The following is a 13,450-nucleotide window of genomic DNA, read 5'->3' on the forward strand; positions in this document are numbered from 1 at the left end:
TAGAAAGCAATAATTGAATAGTATTCATCAGAGAGTACAGAGATATGCCACGAGGTTAACTTCCTCTAGCTATGTGCCTAGATCACCACATTCAGTATTCAGAGAAATAATTTTACCATAAACCAGAAGGACAGAGCACTAGATACCATTTATTATATGAAAAAAATACTGTAATCATATGCTTGCAATAAACTCGGTGTTGTCATTATTAAGTTACAAACCCTCATAGCAAACCTGAGACCTTGTTCTCATTTAGTCGTCACCATCAGGAATACTTTGAGTGTCATTAGCAGTGTGAAGTGGAGAAAAGAGAAAATGGGAGAAAAAGCAAAATTCAGTTTAACCAAAAAATGGTGTAAACAGTATGGGTTATTAAATTTTAGCAGATACTACGTTGTGGAATTCCACTTCTTTATTCAGGTTTTTGTTTACATAAACTGGGTATGGTGACATTGCTACCATTTTGCTCTTACTCACACAGCCTGTGGCCCAGTATATTTAAGGCGGCGTTGGAGACTGAACAGAAACAAGATACAAGACAGTTTAACAGTTTTTGTCAAGGAACCCCCATTGTTATTATGCATGCTCAGTCACCTGTATATATGGGTTATGTGTCTGGCTGGAGCAGCTGCTGCCACAGTAATGCTGGATTTTATCTCCTGTGGGTGACATGTTAAATGGCAGTGCAAGGCTGTGACAGCAGAGTGAGCTAAATATAAACATATCTGAAACCTGTGTGGTTTTATCTGTGTTGGCAGGTAAAAGGGCAGATGTATTCTTTTATCAAGCTCCCAGTCAGCAAACAGGAGACATTCTGATGAGCGCAGTTCACATACTCCAGGGAATGCACATATCAGAACTAACTTTTTTCCCACTTAGACAGCAATGTACACCAATGAAGTCAGAGTAAAACACTTAGAGCTCTCCTTATTTTTCCGTATCTTTTCATTAACCAAACAAACACTGGAAGTATTGCCAAAGTTTAATGATACACAACTATTAAACTTCGGTGGCTCAAGTAAAGAAATTATTTCAAAGCATACACAAATGAAATTTATTATTCAACAGAAAGTTTAACATGTTTCGATACAATACAGTAAGCGCTGACATCGTAGCAAAGAGGTCTTCAGACTGCCGTCCTGGAGAAAAAGAAGAGGAAGAGAACACAGGTTAAATCGCGTATTTTACACTGGTCAACTTTTCTCCCAGTTAACACACTGAGACTTCAAACGGTAGGCTAGTGTGAAACGGTAAGCTAGTTTGGGGATTCAAATGAACATTGAATTTCCGTTGCACTGACAGCCACTGACCATATACTAAGGAGAGACCTCTTTAGCTTTTGGAGGCGCCGGACCACAGCACGGCGCATTTGAAGATTCCCTTTCCTCTTTCCTTAAAACTGTAGGGCGCAGAACATCCACATCTCGTTCAAGGTGATCGAGCAGTCTGCCGACAATACTTGGTGCAGCATGAAAGTCAATTAAAAAGTAAGCACCATGACTGTGGCGCAAGTTGTGTTTGGAAATGTTATACGGTAGCCTCCTCTCTCCAAGGTTTTCAAGAGCACGAACCACAGCGCCACGCTCCATCAAGGTCTCAACCGTGCGCCGAATAACAGCAGCAGTTTCCGGCCTCTGCATGGCTTTTACAATGAGAGAAAGCTCGTATCTCGGCATTTTAGAATCTCAGAAGTATGCATGCATCGACGAGAGGGGGTTAATACACAATTAATAGCTTTCCTTCGTAGACATCGACGCTATGTCCAGGAGAGACTTATGGACGCCGCCATGACAGTTTCGCAATGGAAAGAAAGGCAGCGTGATGATTACGTAAGCTAGACACCGTTTCAAACAACAAATTACTCTTACTCATTACATGACATGTATACAATATATGAACAAAATATGTTTCCTATCAAAAATAATTGTAGTACAATACATTTACTCAATTATAAAAATTATATTCGTGTTAAAAATAACAGTAATAAAAAAGGCCGAATGGCGCATGTCATATACGCAAACACGTGGTGTTGAAAAAGCCAATCGCCTTTTCTTCCACAGTAGCGCTCCGAAGATGGCGGAGTCTGGTGCGGTTCCCAGCGATCTTTACCAACGTGTATACTCATTTCTCTTAGAAAACAAGTTTACTAAAGCCGCAAAGGAATTCATAAAGCAGGCTAAAGTGGTAAGTGCACTTGACTTTACTGTCAAAACGGTCTGTTAAAAGGCCGTTTGCTTATCCTAAAATTTGCTGTCACCAGTGTGTAGAAACTGGCGTGGAAAACACGGGGCGGTCGTATGCAGGTCTGTCGAACACGTGTTTTACATGGAAGAAGAGTTCGAATCTGTTTTAAGTGTCCTTTTTTGTTATAAATATAAATTGCATTTTACTTTACGCTAACATTTTCAGCGTTAACAGTCTTGCCCTAAATGGTTATTTTTTTGACGGCTAAAACTTTAAGCTGACCTACAGTCTAACACAGCTTTTACCTGTAGTTTCAGCCATCTTTGCGTCGTTACTTAATTGTTCGTTGTTAACAAGCCTGTGAAGATCCAGTGTTCAATTTTAAGGATACAGGTTTAGGAATACTAAGTCATATGAGAATAATGTAAAGTTCGCCAAGTAACGCTATTCTGTTTTACCCAGAAACCCCAGGACGAAAACGAAGAAACCCTTCTTGACATCTTCAGTTTCTGGGTGAAGTATGTACATCCCTTTACATACATTAATTTACACATCTATGATTACTCGAGAAGATGATGATTGTGGCATAGCTGTACATGTATATCTTTCGTCGTGGGGACCATAAGTTCTCTTACCGAAACAGCTTTATGCTGCAGATAGAATCAGTAGTTTGGAGCTTCATTGCCTGATGTCCTCTGCCTGCTTCAGATCTCCAGACTCCAAAAAACGTAAAGCAGTAACCAGTGACTCTGAAGCAACTGGTGGTACACCTGCCAAGAAAGCCAAGAAAGATGAAGAGAGCTCCAGCAGTGAGGAGTCTAGCAGTGACGAAGATGCTCCTCCTGCAAAGGCAGCTCCTGCAGGTAGGCCTTGAGGACAAGCCCTGCTTCTTTCCCCATTCCACAATCTTTAAAGCGATCCATTTGCAATCTGACATTTGTGATTAAATAGCTTTGATTACTCAGTATAGAATTATTTACACAAAGTGCAACATTGTGTAAATGAGTGAAGCAGAATTTTAGCTGAGAAAATGATGGATATGTTTCTCGCGTAGTAAAAGTAGCTGCACCTCCAGCCAAGAAGCCAGTGGCTGGGAAAGCCAAGTCAAGCAGCAGTGAGGACTCCAGTGACTCTGAGGATGAGACTGAGACTAAAACCCCTGCGAAGGTGAGGAGGGAGATGTCGTACCACAGATCTATGTCCATTCCCGTTTTTTTTTGTTTGTTTGTTTGCTTTTTCTCTTGAAGGCAGTTTAGATCTTGTTCTGTATTTTTAAATGTAACTATCCTCTGTTGGTAAGAAACCTGCAACACCAAAACCCGCGGCGAAGGCTCCTCCAGCAGCAGAACGGAAGAAAGACACGAGTTCCAGCAGTGAGGAGTCTGACTCTGAGGATGAAGCCCCAGCCAAGACTCCAGCTACAGGTGAGTGAATATCCACACAACTACTGCCGCTCTTCATTTTCCCCAAATGCTACTTACTTTTTTTTTTTAAGGCTGTGTTTTGAGGATCTCAGTTTTTTTCCAGGAATTAAAATGTTGTATTACTGTTAAGGTCTAGGTTGTGGTTTGCTTGGAAAGGAAAAGTTAGCTTGGACAGTGTTAATAGTTCTTGAGAGCGCATAAATGTATATGGCTTTGTTTCCCTCTCGGTTCTTCTAGGAGCCAAGGCCAGTACTCCTGCTAAAGCAAGGGTCACTCCTAAAACCCCAGCCCAGCAGAAGCAGGAGAGCAGCAGCAGCAGTGAGGACAGCTCCAGTGAGGATGAAACTCCAGCTAAGGTAGTCTCACTTTCAGCACTGAATCAGATCAGTATGCACCCACACAGGATCCAAACAGCACTTCTGCCCTTGCTATACTAATGCTACCACAGACTAAGTTTATATGCATAGTTTCCATTTGCTAGTTCAAAAGGGGCCGTAACTGTTCCATTTCAAAGTATAGGAGATGTAGTGGAGCATTACTATATCACTGTTCTGCCTTGGTTGATTCTCACTACTGTTCTCTGTATAAGGTGGTCAAAGCTCCAATCCAGGTGAAGACACCTCCTGTCAAGGCTGCAGCTCCTGCTGAGTCCAGCAGTGAGGAGTCCTCCTCAGATGAAGAGGATGCTCCTCCTAGCAAGAAGCCCAAACAAGGTACAGACACACGCTGTTGGTGTAAATTAGGATAAAGGGGATAAGGGTGCATAAGTGAGAGATGAAAAAACAAGAGAAGTCTGTTCTTTGGCTTATGAGTGTGTGTGTGTGTGTGTTTTTTAGGCCCGTACAATGCTGTTCCTCCTCCTCCTGCCACTCCAGTGGCTTTGCCGGCTGCTGCTTCGGCCAATCACGAAGACTCCTCTGACAGCAGTGAAGACAGTGATGATGATGATGAAGAGGCAAAGAAAGTGCCTGGTAATCTTACCCGCTGTTTTATCACTGTGTACCACACTCTAACTCTCATTCTCACAGTTTCCACGTTATAATAAAATACTTTTTTGTCTTTTTTATTTTTCCTTTTCTTAGCCAAAGCAACTCCTGCCAAGGCTGTGACCCCTAAACCTGCAGCCAAGAAAGACTCATCTAGTTCTGACAGCTCAGGTATGTGCAGAGTGATGACAAATCCTGCTCTCGTTTCCAGTAGAAATGCCATAATTGGTTTTGTGGCACACATTAGGACAATTTAAGATTATTCTAGAAACTTTGATCCATATTCTGTTTTATAGACTCAAGCTCAGATGAAGAGGAGAAACCAGCTGCCAAGACGACGCCAGGAAAGGCTGTGCCAGCTACAGCAACCCCAAGGGCTAAAGCAACACCCGCAAAGACAGCTCCAGCTGAGGAAGACTCTTCATCCTCCAGCTCTGAGGATGAGGAAGAGGAGGAAAAGGGGAAACCAGCTGTGAAGGCTACCCCAGCTAAAGCTCCTGCAAAAGCCACTCCTGCAAAGGAGGACTCGTCATCTTCTAGTTCGGATGATGATGATGATGTCGATGAGGAAGAGGCTAAAAAACCAGCTGCTAAGGCAATGTCTGCCGCAGCTGCTCCCGCGAATGCTCCCGTCAAAGCTCCCGCTAAAGCTCCTGTCAAAGTTCCTGTAAAGGCTGCGTCATCTGAGGAGGACTCTTCATCCTCCAGTTCTGAGGAGGAGGAAGTGGAGGTCAAGAAAGCACCTGCCAAGCCAGCAGCAGCTAAAGCTCCTCCAAAACCTGCCACTGCTGCCGCAAAGGAGGACTCTTCGTCCTCCAGCTCTGAGGATGAGGAAGAGGAGGGAGCAAAGCCCGTGGCAAAGACTACTCCAGCCAAGGCAGCTCCTGCAAAGGTGGCACCAGCCAAGAAAGCTTCCTCGTCAAGCTCGGGTAAGGGGTGAATTTGTGAACATCTCTATTTTAGAAGGATTGCAATTATGTACAAATATAATGTTGTGTCGCAGAAGAGTAGGAGATGTTAGAACATTTCTTGATCATTGCTAATGGCATGAATTGCATTACCATTTCATATACATTTTAGTTTGCTTTTTAATCACAATTGCATAGTCTGCTCTATCAATTACAGTATTCTTGTTGTGCTAATAACCATCATCAGTAACCATAGTCCTTGGTTCCTTTAGAACAGTGATACGAGTTTGTGTTAATGTCCATTTCTTCCCTTTAGAGTCTGATAGCTCAGAGGATGAAGCACCTCCTAAAACAGGCACCACTGCAAAACCGGCAGCTACCCCCAAGCCCGTCACTACCTCTAAACCTGCCGCTGCCGCCAAACCTGCCGCGAAGGCTGCGTCAAGCAGTTCTGACTCAGACAGCTCCTCTTCAGATGAAGAGCAACCTCCTCAGAAAGCTGCAGCCAAACCTGCTCCTGTCAAGGCTACACCTCCCGCCAAACCACCTGCTCAGGCAGAGAGCAGCTCAGACTCGGACAGCTCCTCAGATGAGGAGGAGCAAGCTTCTCAGAAAGCTGCAGCCACAACTGCAGCTAAACCTGCTCCTGTAAAGGCTGCGCCTCCCATGAAACCTCCTGCTCAAGCAGAGAGCAGCTCAGACTCGGACAGCTCCTCAGATGAGGAGGAGCAAGCCCCTCAGAAAGCTGCGGCCAAACCTCCTCCTGTAAAGGCTACACCTCCCACTAAACCTACTGCTCAGGCAGAGAGCAGCTCTGACTCAGACAGCTCCTCTTCAGATGAAGAACAACCTCCTAAGAAAGCTGCGGCCACCACTGCAGCCAAACCTGCTCCTGTCAAGGCCGCGCCTCCTGCTAAGCCGTCTGCTCAGGCGGAGAGCAGCTCAGACTCAGACAGCTCAGACTCGGAGGACGAGACTCCTCCAGTAAAAAAACCCTTGACGGCCGGTGCAGCTAAGAGCCCAGCTCCTGCCACGTTATCTACCAAAGCACCTGCTCCCGCCAGCAAGCCTGCACCACCATCCAGCAGCAGTGAGGAGGACAGTTCTAGTGAGGAGGAGGAGGAGGCAGCAAAGGGAGCAGCTACTCCAAAGCCAACTGCAGCCAAGCCCGCCACTGCTGCTCCTAAGTCAGCTGCAGCAAAGAAAGCAGAGAGCAGTAGCTCTGACTCGTCAGACAGCTCTGACTCAGAGACCGAAGCTAAGACTTTGCCCACCAAGCCTGCGGTGACCAATGGGAAAGCGGCAACTCCTGCCTCAGCACAGAAAACCATGGCCAAAAAACCAGCGGAGTCTTCGTCCTCCAGCGACGACAGCTCTGAGGAGGAAGAGGAGACCACCAAGACAGTAGTGAAGACGCCGCCTGTGAAAAAGGCCACACCTGCTACGACACCAAAAGCAGAGAGCAGCTCGTCAGACAGTTCATCTGAAGAAAAGGAGGATGAGGCGAAGAAGGAAACTCCCAAAACTAATGGTAATGCTTAAGTGTGGTTTAAAGTTTATTAACATGTTCAGGGTTTAAATAGATCAGTTTTAGAGAGAAAGGCTGAACTTTTGATTTGTTCCCCCACTAATTTCAAACTGCAATCAGTGTGTTCTGCTGAATGTTTAGCTCATTTTAGCCACCTGCAAAGAGGTCATGTGTGTTTAGAGGTGGTCGATATGGCCAAAATATATCACAATGTCATTAGTTAGCATCACGATCCATGATGTTTGTTTGTTTGTTTATTTAAAAATTTTACAGCCAGACTAGAAATTATAAGTAACTTCATTTGCACCCACGAGAATCTGTTCTGATGTGAAAACCCTACCCTGAGCACTGCCCTGACCACTGTGTTAGTGTTCTGTAATCACACCTAGCGATAGTAAAGGTCAGCATGAAAAATTAAGTTTAGAAGCAGTATGTTCTCAAACATTGTCAACATTACTATAACAATAATACAATGCACGGTAGTTCTGTCTCTGAAAAACATATACTCAGATGATATTTGGAAAAACTTTTGTCCTTTGCTCTCGAACTTTTTTGAGCAGCTTTTATCATTTGTAGTTTAAGCTCACAGACGTACAGAAAAAAACACCTATAACTAAGGTGTTTTCAAAAGGTCAAGAGAGCGCTGTATGTCATCACAATGGTAACACAATGACAACTAAGCCTGGAATCAGACATTTAGGGGGGAAAAAAAAAGTAATTGGATGAGAAATGTTTTCTCTGAAACTACAGCTCATATGATAATGAAACCATGGTAAAAGCAAACAGGAGACTTGGACACAGTTTGGTTTAGACCTTATCTCAGGAGCCTTCTCAGCTAGTCCTTGCTCTACAGTGTTAAGGGTTTCTTTACAGTAGAACAGTGAGAGTAAATGAAAGACACTGTGCTGTGCATTAGCATCCAGCTGAACGTACCCGTTTTCACTCTCATCACTAAAAAGGGATAAACGGAAAGAGGAAGCGTGAGGAGGAAGAGTCGTCGAACGAGGAAGCAGAGGAGACAAAAACGCCCAAGAATAAAAAACCCGTCACTTCCACGCCACACTCTTTTCCTAAGGCTAAGCAGAAGGTACAACACCCAGACACTGTGGGCTCAGACGCACAGCTCTGTTCATCTCAGCTGCAGCAAAGCCAGTGTTTTGTGTTTTTTTTTTTTTTTTTTCATGTTAATGAATTCTCCAACTGCAAACCAAATCAAGGTGTTTACTAGAGTGTTTGAAGTTTGTGATCAGTTTACGTTGTTTAGCATCTACATTATTATTCAATAGTGTGTATCTAGGTCATGAAGCAGAATTGCCTCTGGTTTTCACACTTACTGCTCTGTTGTTCCTGAGCACGTTTGTTGGCTAAAAGCATTCTCGTGTGTGTGTGTGTGTGTGTGTGTGTGTGTGTGTGTGTGCTTTACAGGGGACCACTGCTCCTTTCCGTAGAATAAGAGATGAGGAGATAGAGGTGGATCCCCGGCTAGCTGATAACTCATTTGATGCAAAGGTGAGTGAAAGAGGTCAAGGGTCAGATGAAATTTCAACTTCAGTCAGTTGTGTCTTGTGTTTTTTTTTTTTTTTGTTTGTTTTTTTTAAATGCTATGTTTAATGTAAATCTCAGTGTGGTCGGTTGGCCTTTATTTACTCACTAATGCTCTGTGTTGTTGTAAAGATGAATAATCCTGTTTTGTCTAATGGTGATGATACCTGTCTTTTTTTTTTTTTTTTCCCCAGCGGGGATCCAGGGGAGACTGGGGTGAAAAAGCCAACGACGTTCTCAGATACACAAAGGGAAAGTCTTTCCGACATGAAAAGACGAAAAAGAAACGCGGTAGCTACCGAGGAGGCGCCATCTCCACCACAGTCAACTCCATAAAGTTTGACAGTGACTGAGACATGAACTCACACCCTCCATTTCAGCATCTCGCTCTCTGTCCTCGCCCAGTGTCAGCTTGAGCTGAATTCCATCCCCTACCCACACCACCACCCCCCACCACCACCATAGAAAAGTTCATCTTGGAGACCAGTTGTGTCTAGCTGGCTGAGAGTTACTATTACACTGTAATCAGCACTGAGTGACATTTTTCACTCTGCTAGCAAGTGCTCTTCCTGTTTGTGAGCTAACCCCACCTGCTGCCCCTTATCTGTAGGTACATGAAATGGCCAGAAGGTGGCAGCAATGTATTGTTCAAGTGGCTCAGTGATAATCAGTGATTGGATGGGACAACACTTTGATAACTTTTTATGTAAAAGGCACGATGAGCATACATTTTTATTCTCGAGCCCTGTTTTTGTTATGTATTTGCATGGTTTTTTTCATTGTGGAAAAAGCCAGAAATGGATTCGAATGGTTTCTTGGTTTGAACATATCGTGTGAACTGAGATTTATACATTTGATATCTCATCTGATGTTTTTGTGAGAAGCATGCAGGGGGTTAATGTTGTGAAAGGTTCTCTCAGCTAAATTCTGGTTTCATTTCTTTCTTTTTTTGTACTTTGGTAATATCGTTAATTAAATATAGTCAGTCCTGATTAATGTACGTACTGTATCATGTTCCAGTCAGAAGCCATATAGTTAAGATTGGCCCCGCCCATCAGAATTTGACTGATGGACCGACTCAGTCACCGTTTGTTCTCTCGCCAATTTCTAGTTGTCATTCTCGTTTTACTGTCTCAACTTCTATGTTGTTAACCGTTGCGTCAATTTCTTTATATTTTTCTGTTCTTATTAGTGTAAGTAAAATCCATTCATCTTAAACCAGCAGTGGGAGTGTTTCTGACTCGATTTTACCACTACGTGTATGAGGGGGTGTATTCGCCTTCGTGCCTCAGAGCTCTCATGCGTCACGGGACGTCTCCTGGGTTTTCCTCCCAATTAAAGTTGATGGGTGATTCTCCGACGCTCTGAGCCCTTGTGGAGAGACAGCAGACCCACACCTGAGCACACTAAATTCTGCTAGGAGGAAGAAAGCACACCTCAGGAGTGTACCCATCAATTCTACGTCACGACAAAGGGATAATACTAATGAAACGGATATACCGTGTGTTCGCTGCTGATTTTATTCAACTTGTTTTTTATTCCACCTGTTAGCAAAACCAACATTCAATGCAGTGCAAATTATTTAAGAATAGACACGGCTGCAGAAACCCCTGGCGATTGCAATAATCAGCAAAGACCTGGACGATGCTGCAGTCAGGGAAAAACTCATGCCGCGCTACAATGTGTCCGCATGCTTGAAAAGAGTCAGACATGATGCTAATTGGCGGCTTGAAAGTGCCTTTCTTCTGGCGTAGCCTCAACCACAAACTACATCACCACGCAATCGTTTCTAGCTGTGCGAATGCTGGAATATTCGCTTCATGTAGATGTTATCATATGACGCTCTCCTAATTTACTGTGGCTACTCAATTACTTTATACATTTATACCTCTATACTTAGTAACAATGCTCTCATATTTTGCTCGGCAGTATTAATAAAGGAATTCCACTGCTGATGTATCTTAAATTGCTCCAGTTTAACTAGCTGATGTAGCAACGTTGCCTTCTAAAGATGTTGCTTGACCTGCCAAGTGGACTTGAGTAGGCTATATCCAGAAGGACATATTCATAGCGTGTCTTTGGCCTGTCGTCATGCATGATTACTGTCGCGTGCTGACAAATCCTGCAGTTGTTAGGCAGTGGTTGTAAGTACACACACACTATCCAGTAATACTGAACATTAAATATACTTTAACATACGAAAAACACGGAAGTTCTGTGTGCCACGTCCAGGTATTTTCCAAAGTTTTAAAGTTACTGGTTTAATTAAAAAAAACCCATACATCTTTGCTACAGAGGGAGGCATGAATTAAACCTGGAGATGATGGAGAGTCCAAACGTTTGCTTTGAACTGTGTTCGGGTTCCTCAGATCAAAGATAGTAACATATGGCTGATTTTGATTGTTAGGGTAATAAACAACGAGAAAAATGATCAAACGCTTCCCACTGACCTGTCTTGGTTACCCGTAGCTCTGCTCCGTTACCCTCTCCTTGACCCATTTCAGAGCAGCAGGCAGGCAAAGCGGAGCAGGAATACAGATGAGCAACATTTCGGCTTAATCTCTACTCCGGCACTCACCACACCGCCAAAACAAACCTCTGTGTGTGTGTGCGCGCGCAAGAAAGGCATCTTTTAGCTGCGCTCTGAGTACTCTTTATGGGATGTAGAGAGTATATATGTGTATATACAGTTGGCCCTCCGTATCCGCGGGGGATTGGCTCCAGAATTTCACGCGGATACCAAAATCCGTAGATGCTTAAATCCCTTATATAAAATAGCGTAGTATTGGCATATAACCTATGCACATCCCCTCGTATACATCATCTATAGATTACTTATAATGCCTAATACAATGTAAATGCCATGTAAATAGTTGTTAGATTATTTTGGGAATAATGACATGGAAAAAAAAGTCTGTACATGTTCAGTACAGACACAACCGTCGTAGGCCTAACTACATAGTACATGCATGTCAGCAACATTTTCTTTCATTCAACAGCTACAGATTGCTTTCGTTTAATGACCTAATAGAGAAAATATAAATGCAAGTTTTGCTCTTGAGAACTTTCTAAAAAAAATTTCCTGACTATTTTCGATCCGTGGTTGGTTAAATCCGCAGAAAAGGAGGGCCGACTGTAATAGCACTGTTTGCCTTGAGCATGCGTGTTTATAGGAATCGACGTTTAAAATAAAGTGTCTTAAGTGACACCTCCGTGCGTGGCAAAATATGGACTGCGCGTGATCGCCACCACGTCTTGAGAGATGGACGAACTACCACTAAGGTGTCAACTTTGGTAATCAAACAACCCAGTTGTCCTTCACCACATACCGACTCCTATAGTTTACCTATAGGAGACAAATGAAATCAATTCAGAAGAACGCACAATGCACAGTGTCATGAAAAACTCTTTTAATAGTGCTGTTCCATTACCATCAGTCTTATAAAGTCTAACAAAAGACAAAATAATACACAATCCATGGCTCGCGTACATGTGGAGTAGAGACTCAACTCCGTAAACATGTCGTAAAATCACACCAGTTTTTAAACTGTTCCGTGCAGAACAAACAAATATAATGTGTTTCATACTCAAGATTGACATTATAAACGAATGGACCACAGAGTTGTCATGCGCTGTGCTGTTTGCATATTTGAATATAACATTTACATGAAAAAGCGATCCATTCCGAGAATTACAATGACTGCACTGCGCAATGGTTAATGCTTTCCTCACCGAACTACCAAGGACAGCCAGCCAGGTATTTAAAAAGAAAAATAAATACACAAGTCCATCGACAGGAAGTTTCGTCTCCCTTAGTGCTTTTGGTTGTTAATTTTCTCGTTCCATAGCGTGAGCCTTGACGGAAGAAGGTAATGATTGATTAGCCTGATGTGATGTGCCATTATAATGAGTTCATTGCTTAATGACTTAATCTAATCCAGTGTGGGGGGTGGGAGGGTCTTATGATGGAAGATGCCTTTTGGCTGTCTTTCTGCAGTCCCATCCCCTCCTCTCTCTCTCTCTCTCTCTCTCTCTCCATTACTGCTGTTTAGGCATGGCAAAGTCCCAGGCGGTGTCCTGGGCACACTTCCACATGGCTCGGACCAGGCGGGTAAAGCCCATGTCCTTGGGTTTCTCCAGGCCTCTCATAAGCCTTTGTTTCATTATGGCTATGAACTCCTTGTTGCTCAGCTCTCCGTTGCCTAAGACGAGAGGAGACACAAAGTCAAAAATACATGGTCACATCACTCTAACATCACTATAATCTCAACCAGTCTGTGCAGAGGATAGGTCAGGCCTGCAGGAGGAGGCTAACACTCACCGTCACAGTCAAACAGAGCAAACACCACATCACACACATGGTCAGACAGCTCCACTTTGGCCACTGTCCGTGCCACCTGCTTCATTGTGGCTGTGGGGAGAAAGAGGTGACCGGTTAAAGACACTGAAGACAGTGTGTAGTGACATGAACAGTCGGGGCACAGAGCAGCAGTGCAGTCTGAAGACACAGGCAAAAGGCTCGATTTCCAAGGAAAAGTGTTTGCGAAGTGGATTAGGGTGATATTGTGTTTGTATCTCTCTGAACTGGATCGATAGTAGCCTGTCTCCCCAGTGAGAGAGCTGGAGTGTATTGGGTGAGGGTGGGGGCAAGCCATGGAGGAAAAAAGAGGGAAAGAGAGAAAGACTGGGAGGAGAAACACATGGGGAATCCATCACAGATTATCTGACACAGGGCCATGCTGGCGACCAGACACACCGTCTCAGGGTCCTGACAGAGCAGCGAGGGGGAGAAAAATGACAAGGGGGACAAAAGGCCTCTTTAGTGGCAATGACGAGCATTGATTTGATTCAAAGATGGGGAGGGGTGTAGACAACAAG

At 43.8% G+C, this 13,450-nt stretch overlaps 3 protein-coding genes across 4 annotated transcripts in view; 1 reads left to right on the plus strand and 2 right to left on the minus strand.

Annotated features, from left to right (window-relative positions):
* Positions 1-1,030: 1,030 nt before the first annotated feature.
* mrps6 (mitochondrial ribosomal protein S6) lies at positions 1,031-1,797 on the minus strand. Its single transcript, XM_030771731.1, has 2 exons — positions 1,311-1,797; positions 1,031-1,139 (listed from the first exon to the last, which is right to left on the minus strand). The coding sequence occupies exon 1, from the start codon at positions 1,674-1,676 to the stop codon at positions 1,317-1,319; it is 360 nt and encodes a 119-aa protein (XP_030627591.1). The 5' UTR covers positions 1,677-1,797; the 3' UTR covers positions 1,031-1,139; positions 1,311-1,316.
* A 276-nt stretch (positions 1,798-2,073) lies between these two features.
* nolc1 (nucleolar and coiled-body phosphoprotein 1) lies at positions 2,074-9,675 on the plus strand. Its single transcript, XM_030772737.1, has 15 exons — positions 2,074-2,184; positions 2,647-2,702; positions 2,893-3,047; positions 3,245-3,351; positions 3,485-3,608; positions 3,846-3,967; positions 4,198-4,321; positions 4,445-4,579; positions 4,691-4,765; positions 4,891-5,207; positions 5,325-5,523; positions 5,819-7,038; positions 8,037-8,117; positions 8,456-8,539; positions 8,767-9,675. Exons 1-15 carry the CDS (start codon positions 2,074-2,076, stop codon positions 8,923-8,925), a joined length of 3,069 nt encoding a protein of 1,022 aa, XP_030628597.1. The 3' UTR covers positions 8,926-9,675.
* A 2,337-nt stretch (positions 9,676-12,012) lies between these two features.
* micu1 (mitochondrial calcium uptake 1) overlaps positions 12,013-13,450 on the minus strand; it is a 32,704-nt gene continuing 31,266 nt past the window's right edge. For both annotated transcript variants that reach the window (XM_030770878.1, XM_030770879.1), the window contains 2 exons: positions 12,894-12,983; positions 12,013-12,774 (listed from right to left, as the gene is read on the minus strand). In XM_030770878.1, coding sequence (XP_030626738.1) covers positions 12,611-12,774; positions 12,894-12,983 — 254 coding nt within the window. In that variant the 3' untranslated portion in view covers positions 12,013-12,610. The remainder of the gene's footprint in view (positions 12,775-12,893; positions 12,984-13,450) is intronic.

The sequence above is a fragment of the Chanos chanos genome, chromosome 4 (genome assembly GCF_902362185.1).
Source record: "Chanos chanos chromosome 4, fChaCha1.1, whole genome shotgun sequence".
NCBI classification, from domain to species: Eukaryota; Metazoa; Chordata; class Actinopteri; order Gonorynchiformes; family Chanidae; genus Chanos; species Chanos chanos.